This window comes from Tigriopus californicus, chromosome 1, assembly GCF_007210705.1.
Source record: "Tigriopus californicus strain San Diego chromosome 1, Tcal_SD_v2.1, whole genome shotgun sequence".
NCBI classification, from domain to species: Eukaryota; Metazoa; Arthropoda; class Copepoda; order Harpacticoida; family Harpacticidae; genus Tigriopus; species Tigriopus californicus.
Window position 1 is genome coordinate 10,233,539 of NC_081440.1, and position 11,177 is coordinate 10,244,715.

The 11,177-nt window shown below is 41.8% G+C and overlaps 1 protein-coding gene across 1 annotated transcript; it reads left to right on the forward strand.

Moving 5' to 3' along the window:
• Nucleotides 1-4,430: 4,430 nt before the first annotated feature.
• On the forward strand, nucleotides 4,431-8,052 carry LOC131878263 (GATOR complex protein MIOS-A-like). The gene is made up of 2 exons (XM_059224191.1): nucleotides 4,431-4,538; nucleotides 4,617-8,052. Exon 2 carries the CDS (start codon nucleotides 5,053-5,055, stop codon nucleotides 7,906-7,908), a length of 2,856 nt encoding a protein of 951 aa, XP_059080174.1. The 5' UTR covers nucleotides 4,431-4,538; nucleotides 4,617-5,052; the 3' UTR covers nucleotides 7,909-8,052.
• Nucleotides 8,053-11,177: the final 3,125 nt, after the last annotated feature.

Here is an 11,177-nt window from a genome sequence, read left to right on the forward strand (position 1 = left end):
TAACAACAAAGCTCATATGGTGTTTACATTTTAATATTTGGTTATTTTTCGTTGAAGCCCCGTAAATTAGTGATAAAACTGGTAATTTTTGGCAAAAGTTGGGTGATAATCGATCCATTTCATCTGGCAGCACTGACCACCACCCATATCAATATGCCTCTGGACAGCATTGAGAGGAGGTTTTCTGCATTCCTCTCCCCGACTGAGATCTCACTGCTTAATGGTTGCCATTGGCGTTCTTTGAGGAGTTGCCATTCAATTGCGAGGTCCTTCAGGAGGAGGTTGATGCCAAGCTTTCCTCACTCAATTTTAAGCAGCAGGTTGCCTTCAATTTGATCTTGACGTCTGTTGACTCATAGGATGGCCAGGTGTTTTGCCTAAATGATGATGGTGGTCCGACAAATCCCACACCCTCAGGCTCATCCTCAACGCAGTCTGAGCCCACTACTAGTGCTAGGGCAAAGCTGTCAAAAGTCTGAAATGTTCAAGTGCTCTGATTTTTGGACTTTTTGCCGGACTCGTCTAGTCTGGTCATGAGTCCAGTCTCAAGTCTGGCAAAAGATTTGAGTCTGATAGAAGACTTGAGTCTTTTACTACAGTCAAGTCTAGCAAAAACACTTGTCTTACGAAATTTTAGGAAAATATGAACAACTTTTACTGTAAGCTTGGCCGATTTTGATTAATTTTGTCACTGACTGCATTCATTGAAGACCTGGCAATTTTAGGTCGTTACTACTGATGACCCAGTCACCATTTTTTGTTTTGGTGTACAGATCTGCTGAAGCAAACTCCATTTTGCTCTGCACTAAGGTGGAGCCAATTCAAGATCTAGTCATTATTGACTTTTGAAATTGCTTCCTAGTGGGTGCATAGCGCAAGACAGCAGATGGGGCTCAACACACAAGCTCCGTACCTTACCACTATCATCTTCGTTTTTCTGCAACTTTCCAACCATCATCACCTTTCCATACGTAGACACACGTAGTCATAATATGGTGCGAAAGATAGAATTCCAACAACAACAAAGATTCTCCTTTGGTTGGTGTTCAAGTGACACTACCAATCATTTTAATGACTTCAGAACTGAAACACAGGCAAGGGAGCAAGCAGGAGCCTCATGTGTCAGAGATAGTTGTATGAATTGTATTATCCTTTGTGCATATCTTATTTGTTTTTTGAAGTCAAGGTTAGTGATTGGATCTAGTGAACAAGCACCAAAAAAAGGTATTTAACACTTATATTGCTAGGTTGTCGATTTTCTAATGGTGAAAAACTTCAACCAATGATACAATTAATTCAAAAACATATCTCAAATCCCCCAATTTCACTTTCAAGTGATAAAAATCCTGCAACAGAACAAGGAGGCAACAACAATTTCAAAACCAAATTAAAGGTGACATCACATAAATAGGTTGTTAGATCAAGTCCTTAAGAAATTATTGCCACAAGGAGCATGGATGTATTGCAAACTAACCTGAATTTGATCAGATGCACTAAAAAATGTAATAGATCATCATCCACTGTTAGTGAGAATATTTCCTTGTTTGAAACTAAGTTTGAGTCTTTAGATCTGAGCATCAGTTCAACAAAGGGTACAACCAATTGACTTGAGGTAACCCCTGGCATTTGCCTGGTTTCACATCAAGTCGTTTCACGCAAATGAGTTTGATAGATTTATTCTTCTCCAACAATAACGCTAATTCGTTCAACCTCAGAAGAAGTGGTTGGAAGGCTCTGGGTACAGTTTTTTTTGGTTGACAGGTTCTTGTATTGATTTCCCTTTGGGATACTGTTTTATAATCTTGTCTGAGGGCTGTGCCATTTTTAAATGAATTAGGTGCATCCAGAGCTCCTTTATTATTCATAGTCAGTGCCACAGCTGTGGTATGCTTACACATCCCGTAACCCCCTTACTCTACACAAAATATTTTTTACGTTCTGCACTCCACAGGGCGCTTTATCATTTAGCCCCTACCAAATAAAGGGCTGATTGGGCCAATTCCTTGTTATTGAATTATAATGCGTTTGTGTTGTTTTTGACTAATTCTATCAAAATTTCATTTTCAATTAGTGCCTTGGGTCACATAATGGCCGGAAAAGAAATTGCGTTCAAAGCAAGGCAAGAGCAGCAGTTTATGTAGCAATCTCCCGCGCCTTATCCCGTTTTTTGGGCCATGTGACGTTGCAAATAAGGGCCCTTATTGATGGTCCAGTTACATGACACAGATTTTCAAACAATGTGTCGAGAAAACTGCGACTCACAGCACAACTCAAGCCTCACAGTCTCACACCTTGGTCCAGCTTTCTGCGATCTGTGAGATACTGTCGCTTCGTTGGAAGAATCGCTGCTACAAGCACGATCGAGCGTGACCAAACCGAGAAATCTTAATGAGTAATAGAGCAAGTTAGTTCTTTTCTTTGGGGTCAAAGTTGTCAATCAACAGCCTAAAAACAAAATACAATTCGATTAGAAAACTAAAATGGGGATTTCAACATCAAAATGAAAGAATGAATTGATTGAGAAGAATTGTAACAAGCCAAAATGGGATGTTTTTTCTTTGGGGCATATTTTCTGGCATATTCCGACTTTGGTCTGGCATGATCTGGCATATTTCAAGAGGTAGTCTGGCATCTTCAGAGCCCAGGGACCTGACACCACTGAAGCCAAGGGGGGGAGCTTAGATCGAGGGTAAACGTTATTCTCCACCGATTAGTTGGCGATGCTACTTTTTTTAAATCTTAACCTGACCTAATCAAACCTAATCTAACCTTACCTAACCTAACCCAATCTAACCTTACCTAACCTAACCCAATCTAACCTAACACGGTATTGATAACCCTTGAAGTCCCTATCTAAACATTTTAACATTTTGCCACAAATTTAAAAATAAGCACCGCCGACTAATCGTTTATCTAGATGGAGAAAAGAGGCAACTTATGTAGTGTCGTGCGACCTTTTCTGGATCTAAGATTCACTCCTTGGCTTTTAATGAATACTCTCTGATTAATGATCTCTCTGAACACCATGTTGATAGGGCAAATCTCCAGGATTTGAACTCAGGTGGGGGCGTGGCTCAGACATACTGGTCCACCTCCGCAATGCCGTCGAAGAAGACGTGGCTGACTAGAGCTTGAACTTGGTCCATCTGTTTGCTTGGGTCTTAGGCTAATACAGGAAGGTCTAGAGCAAAGAGCATGTGTCGGGGAGGTTGCACAATTTGCTCGGACACTTGGAGGCCCGCCGTGTGAGGAGACGTCCTGGAGCCTGTCGCATCCAGGAATTGAGCAAACCCCTGCTTACCCCCACCATCTCAGCGCTATTTCGTGCGGCAAAGGGGCCATTTTGAGGCCATTTGAATGTAAAAGTAGCCACTTTAATGTAACACTACAATGCATTTTGAATATCACCATTGAGAGTACAAATGAGCAAAAGATAATATATATTAGCTAAACCTTGAGCAGAAAGTTGCCTCAATGGCAGAAATGATTTATTTTCAGGTTGGGAAAAATCTGAAAAGAAGTTGCAAAATTGTCAAAAATGTTGGCAAAATGTGAAAAAACATGTAAGAAAATAAAAATTGGAAAAATGCGGAAAAAGCATGAAAATAAAAAAAATTACAAATTTAAAAAAAAGTTGTTACAAAGTCAAAAAGGTAGTGTTTAGCCATTTCGTTGTCCGTTTTGAATTGCAAAAGTTACCCACACAACAGCATATATAAAGAAACGTATTTAGTTCCTTCATCTTAAGAGCAAACAAATCAGAGTTGCTTCTGGTATTGTTATGGCATACAAATGTTTTGCTTCTGGAGAATTGTAATGTTGCTTACAGTAGTTTTTTCATTAGCTGATTTCAATCTATTAATAACCAAATGGCTGTTAGTCAATTCCATGGAACAAGTCATGGATCTGTGTAAAGCCAGTTTACATCTAGAATGCTTAGATGATTGTTCACCCACAAATATTTTAATCTGGCGACTTAACCATTAGCGTGAAAAATAGCATTTTTGGAAACATCAGACTTCTCTGCACAAACCTCGCTACCTTGACTTGCTTTAAAGTAGTATCAATCATTGAATGGAATACAAGATTCCCAAAGCCAATCCCATCCTGTTCCAAGCATTTTATAAAACGAGTCAAACTATTCCTTTATTTAAATTTAGCTAAGAGGCAGCACGCATCTACTGCTAACTGATGACCAATGTTAAGTTGAGTTTTCTTCCAAGTGATCATTGGGTTTAAAAAGCAGTCCCGTGGAGGCCAAATTAAGGGTTGGAAGCCCAATGGTTGTCCCTGTGGCCATTAAGTTTCAAAAGTAGCAACTTGGAAGCCAATCCAACGGTTGGAGGCCACATGTTTTTCTCGTGGCCATTGAGTTTCATGTATTATTGCTAAAAAGTATTTTTTTTTTAAATTCGTTTAAAAGCGATGTTCTCTCTCCATCTGTGCTCTTGCTCTCTTTTATCCGCTATGACGTCCCCCTCCCCCTCCTGGGTTTGTTTACTTTCTAAGGTGCCCATTCCTGTATCCTCGGAGCTTGAGTGAGTGTATGTGTGCTTGTGTGTGTGCTCTCGTTCTCGTTGGTGCGCTTTTGACACGCTTCCCAATCTTTCTTTCAGACCCGTTCCTTCGCTCATCCATGCCATCATGTCTTTGCATGGGGATCTGATTGGTACGTTGACCAGGATCGTCAACTAGGTTGACTTGACTCGGCCAGTGAAGAAGCCCGTGCTGTGCGCAGATGTGCCGCCCAATCAGGCTCCAAACCGGTTAAAGGCCGGTGCTGACTGCCTTGGGCTTGGCTTCGTTAACTCGGTGTTTCGAGATGGACCGATCTGCTTGGGCCAGGGAATCAGGGGCCTAATAATCCAGTCCACGTGTCGGCCACAGTCTTCGAGAGACCGCCTCTCCGTTGCCCTGGGATTTTCACATTTCCTGACCCGATCATTGGGCTCATCCCGACATTGTCCATCCCGCCCATCCGCCCTCCATTCTTTTCTGCCTTGCATCATATCCTGGTTTGAATCCCCTTAGGCCACCCAACGGGCGGGGCCCATGGCGACTCCAGGGCCCTTGGCCGGGGGGAGTGCTGCTCCGGCTACGGGACCGGCCATCGCCAGCGTCCATTGGGTACCGGGCCTGCCGGATCACGTGGTGTTGTGCTCGGCCGACTTGCAGTTATTTCGTTGGCGGAGCGACCCGGGTCCGCTCGACGCCCCGCCGGTCCATTACGGCAGCCGCCATCACCGCATCGCCGAACGCGAGGTTTTGCTCATAGAGAAGCAGATTCCGGAACCGCCCAACTACATCAAATGCGTGTCGATACATCCGCGGGCCGGCGATGCGCCCTCGGGCGACATCCGCTTGGCCGTGGGTCAAGCCAATGGACGCATTTCCCTCCTGTCCTTCCTGGAGACGTCGGTGGTGGAGAATGGTGAGGCCGAGATGCGCCATCACGTGGTCAAGGAGTTCGGTTCGAAACTCGTGCGGGCCTGCAATGCCGTCCATTGGCATCCCACTGACGAGCGCAAATTCGCCGCTGGCTACGAGAAACAGCGCCATGGACACGCCATTTTAATCTTCGACACCGACCGAGAACCTACCCCCCCCGGTTCGGCCTCGCTCAATACCAGTCAGAGCTCGTCCACCCTGCCGGGGCTAGCTTCTTCCTTTTCGGATCGCTTCCGGAAAACCTCGGCCGTAGACGATCTGCCCGAAGATTACGTTCGACCAGTGGTGGAGTTGGGTCCCAGCGAGCATTGCCATTCTTTCACTTGGGCGCCCAACCTCAATAATGGGTCGCTCATTGCGGGTATGAACAACAAGCAAATCCGCGTATTTGATCTCCGCACCAATACTAGTCCTTTGATCACGTACACCCGCGCTGTTTACGGGGTGTGCGTGGACCCGTTCTTGGCTTCGCGCGTGGCCTCGGTCCACGAAAATAGCGTCATGATCTGGGACACGCGCAATTTCGAGAAACCCATTGTTACTCTCAACCAAAGCTCTCGAGTACTTCACATGGAATGGAGTCCGACCCGCGCGGGTCTCTTGTGTTCGGCCGAGGAGGCCAACCCGTATTTGACGCTCCACGACATCCAGAGTTGGGCTTTCATGATCGAGGATGGCGAACCCGCTGTGACCGAGCGGCAGATTCAAGGGTGGAGCGAAGCGGATAGTCCGGATGAACGGTACACTTCGTTTGCCTGGCATCCCACGGATGAAAGTCAGATTTTGGCCGTGGTAGGAGGTGAGAAGCTGTCCAAAATCCATGTGACTGAGCGAATTTCTCCCAGTTGGTCAGCCAACCATTGTCTGATTTGGCCTTTTGGTGGCAAACTGCGGTCGTTTTCGCAAAAATCATCGTTGTTCGCCAATCTCCAAGACATCTCGGTTGACATGCAAATGCGTGCCCTTAAAAACTATGGCAAATGCCCGTCCTTGGCGGATAACCAAGAGTTTGTGGCGGATTCGCCCTCTCTTATAGCAGCTTGGCAGTGGCTCCACCATTGTGGCAGGCTCATGGAGGATCTGTCGTTCAAGAACAAGTTGAGTAAAGATACTACGTTCCCTGGTGTGCGAACAGTCTTAGGGATGGAGCGGAGTCCTTCGGCCATGTTGCGAGCCGATATCAACTACTTGTCTTGGAGCGGCTGTGCCAGCTCCAATAACCTCAAACAACGCAAAGTGTACAAAAGCGAGCCCAGGGAACACGCTCAACGAATCTGTGGATGGAGTATGGATCCCAATGATCTCGGATCGTTTGTCAAACTTTGTGAAGAGAAGAAGCAATTTTCGCGGGCTGTGGCTGTTGCCGTATTTTGTCTCGAGTTGGGGATGGCTTCACGAATCTTGGAGAAATGCATCAGTGATGAAGGAGGTTCCATCCTCAGTATAGTCAAGATCTCACTAGCCGGATTCAATGAGGATAAGAATGGGTCATGGCGAGAAACCGTTCGGAGCAGTTTCGAGCAGCTCGAAGATTGTTATCTCCGAGCAATGTTCGCTTTCCTATCGACCGACAATGACAATTATTCAGCCATCATAAACGACCAGGCCCTTGAGATTGGGGATCGGATTGCCTTCAGCTGTCTGTATTTGTCAGATGAGAAACTTATAAGTACACTCTCCGGCCTCTGGATGGCCACTTTGGATGGCTCCGATCTGAAGGGTTTGCTCTTGTGTGGCATGACACGCGACACCTTGGACTTATTGCAAAGGTATTTGGACTCCACGGGGGATATTCAAAGCGTTAGCTGGTTATCTGTCAGAGGTCTCCCTCCGTACGTTGGGTTGGAGGACCAAGTACAGAATTGGTTCCAGTGTTATCGAGACTTGCTAAACGCTTGGGAAATGTGGAGTTGCCGCGCTAATTTCGACATCGCCATTCAAAAAGCTCACATGCAAGCCAAACCCCCTCAACAAGTTTTTGTTTCGTGCAATTTTTGCGGCAAAAGCGTAGCCCAACACTTGAAAGGAATGCCGACTAAAGACGAAGCCAAATTTGCCAGTTTGAATCGTCAAGCGACTAGCAAGCGACATATCAGAGCCCAGGCCTGCCCTGCTTGTCGAAAGCCCCTTCAAAAATGTGCTGTGTGTCTCTTGACCATGGGAACTCATTCGGGCAAGTTGGTGACCGGACAGCCTCTCCGGGAAGATGCTCCAATCATGAGTGAATTTGGAGAATTCTTCAGTTGGTGTCAGAATTGCCGCCATGGCGGTCATGTGAGCCACTTGGCCGAGTGGTTTGAGAAGTATGTCGAGTGTCCCGTAACTGGATGTGTGTGCAAATGCTCGGCCCTTGACCCGGCCTCGTTTCAGATCCCAATGGAAAATGGTCTGAACGGTATGGCATCACGATTAGCTCTTACCGCTGCTTCTCCTCTTCCTCCTTCTTCTCCCAAACAATGAAGTGTTACTCTTTCAACTTAGACCCATACAATCAAACTTGTGTATCAATCATGTGATCCTACTTTTAACAATTAATTTGTCGTAATCCTCGAGCAGAGACGTCATTGACCTTTGAGTCTAGAATAAAAAGAAATGTTCAATTAATATTTTCGTCTTCCAACTCTTCATAATTTTAATGACATTTTCAGGCTCAAAAAAAGTTTTTTCAAAAGGCAAAAGTTAAAAAATACTTCGGTAAACCTGTTCAAGGGAATCACTGTTTGTATCAACAGTGTATGTAAAACATTAAAGAGTAAGTGCAATAAGATATATCTTCATTTTGAGGTGCATACATGGTGTAGCTTTAAACCGAAAATATTTGTTGGATAAAATCACACGTCTGACGGTTTGCTTATTCCAATTTTTTAACTTTTTTACGCTGAACATTGTGGTCTACACCTCAAAAAAAAAATACAAAGAAACAAAATCACTAAATGTGCTAGTTGGTAAGTAGAGGTTTTATATTTGCTCATGAATTGACTTCGGGGAAAAAAGGTGCCCTTTTTGCCGAAATGATTTCTTTAAAATTGAGAAAATGCTGAGAGAAAAAGAAAATAAGGTACAATAAAGGTGAATGCAAAAACAAGTTGCAATAATGCAAAAGAATTGTTAAAAAAAGGGAAAAGTTCGTTTTTAGCCTTTTTGCTATATTTTTATGAGTGACATTCATTATTATCAACTGTATTCATTATTAATCAGGCTATCCATTGAGTTCACAAGAAATTTAAAAATACGAAAGTTCGAAATTAGGACACGTTTTTAATTGATGCAGATGTCATGGTAAACATTTGACTCTCTTCTGGAGCATACTGCTTTTGGTTCTGAGGGTGCTTTTGTTCGCAAAAAATTTTTTGGTCGGATTGAACCAGTTTCGCCAGTTTTGGCCTTCTTTCAGATGTTAAATGCTGAAATATTAAATGCTGAATGAATAGTTAACTTTCTCCAAATTGGCTCGGAAAAAGGGTTGATTTTCGACAAATAGAATGCTTTTTTGGTTGTAAAAATCAGGCAAAAATAATTTCGAAAACAGAACAATAAGTTAAAGAAAGGTGAAAAGAAATTGCAATTTGATTGATAATTCAAGTTCTTTTATGGTTTTCAAGGCAAAATTGTTGCATTAATATTTTTTACGCACTTCTTTCTCTTTGGGCCAAGTTTTATCTTCAAAACAAGGTAAAGTTTAATTTCCAAACATCCGAAAATCATTAAGGGTTTGTAGAATCCATACCCACGGTGATACCCACAATACTGATATAGTTTTGGTGCAAATGCCAAGACTTCTAACAACGATTTTCGTTGTTATTGAAACAAAAGGAACAACTTCCGTTAAAAACCATCTTGAATTTTAGCTCAGATTAGAATATTAATCTACTTAAAACCTACAAATAGGTAATATTTTTGAAAACTTAAACAATAGATGCTGGGAGTAACCTTAGTTGCGTTTCCAACTACAATGCCATCCAAATCAATTGAGCAAACGATAAGATATCACTAGGGGCGGGCAAAATGTGCAAAATAGCAAAGCTTTTTAGAGACAAAAAGGTGCAAAAAAATAAGCCCAAAATGTGCAGAAAAGGTGCAAAAAGACCAAAATAGTTTGACAAGAGGTGCAAATAAAATGAAAAAAGAAATATATTCAATTTTTCCCCTCAGTGATACAAATTTGAAAAACGCATTCCAAAAAACTCAATTTTGCCTCAATTTTGGACCAAATCAATTTTTGAACTGGACAAAGAAATGCTTCACCCTTGCTTATCTATTCCTCTTTTCTCACCAGTAGATCTGCAACATTGATCTATGTGAAGAAAAGTTGGAATTTTTCCTCCTCAAAAAGAGGGCACAGTTAGCTTGGAGGAGGGAAGGAAGGCTGATATGTTGCTTTTTTGGTCTCATTAACTGTCTTAGCGCACTGCTTAGCTTGTCTCTTGAATTGAAACTGGCTTGTTTCATTTCTGTTCTCCCTTGTTTCTCAACCAAAAGTGAAGTACGTTGGGCCTGCGCATTTAACACCAATTGTTCAAAATTAGGCTTTACATGTCTTTATTTTGCCGGCAGCCTTTGATTTCAAACTTTGAAACAAATTTTGACGCAAAGAAAATTCTGATTTCAACCAAAATAAAAAGTGCTAGGCCAAATGTGCAAAGAAAGTGCAAAATAAATGTATAAAGGTGCAGATAGAAGTGAAAAGTGCAAATGTGTAAAACAGTGGTCTTTAGTGACAAAAATTATTTTTGCACAACTTGCCCGTCACTAGATATCACACTTTCAAATATTGCGTTTGCATCAAATTTGACTACAAATTGTTCCGGTTATATCTTACAGTAATTGCCAAAATATGTAATATACTTTTTTATGCCTAAAATATAAATGGAAATACTTCACTTTTCTTAAGCTGGTAGAAAAACTCGAAAATAGTTTGAAATATAACTTAAAACTGACTTAATTTCAATATTTCATAATTTTGATGCCATACTTGTCAATAGCAACTTTTATCAAGCTTAATTTTGAATTTTGACAAAATTCTATTGACGTTGAATAAAAACATCGCTAGTACGTAGATATTATTTATTGCAAAAAGGGACAACTTTGAAGCTTAAACTGTCACACGGATCTTTTCAAAATACTTTAGGAACATGATAGGATAGTGTAGCTTTTGGCACTTCAGTAAAATGAAAGGTAAGTTTACTTGACATTTTTTGCTACTTTTAGCGTTTTAAAGAAATATTAAAGAAAATGGAAAAATATTGATTCTTGTGGTGTCATTAAAAAAGAATAATATGACAATAATATGCCGCACTTTCTCTCACTTTCACTCACTTTTCTTTTTTTTTGCCTCACTTTCATGCAACAAACTGGAAACATAATTAGGCCATTTTTCGATCTTTTAAGATACAAAACGCAACTTTCAACTTGTAATAACAAAGCATCTGCCAAATAGAAATTTATTAAAGTATAGGTCAATACATAACTAAGAGTACGTTTAATACTGATTGACTACGTTTGACAATGATGCATTTTAATGTGCTTTAAGTGATTTAAGACACTTATTTGAGCTACTTTTAACCATGTGTATTTCACTAAAGTTGTTACTTTTGTCTCTTTGACAAAGAAAAACATATCTTGATGTCTTGTCATTTGAGCAAACACTTAACCAGAAAATATAACCACCGTGTACCATTATTGACTGAGCTGAGAATCTAAGTCAAATGTGAACTGGTTGGTAACTTACG

Bases quoted from the DNA above. Each gene is read 5' to 3' on its own strand.
- LOC131878263 (XM_059224191.1), top strand. From the start codon at position 5,053: ATGGCGACTCCAGGGCCCTTGGCCGGGGGGAGTGCTGCTCCGGCTACG.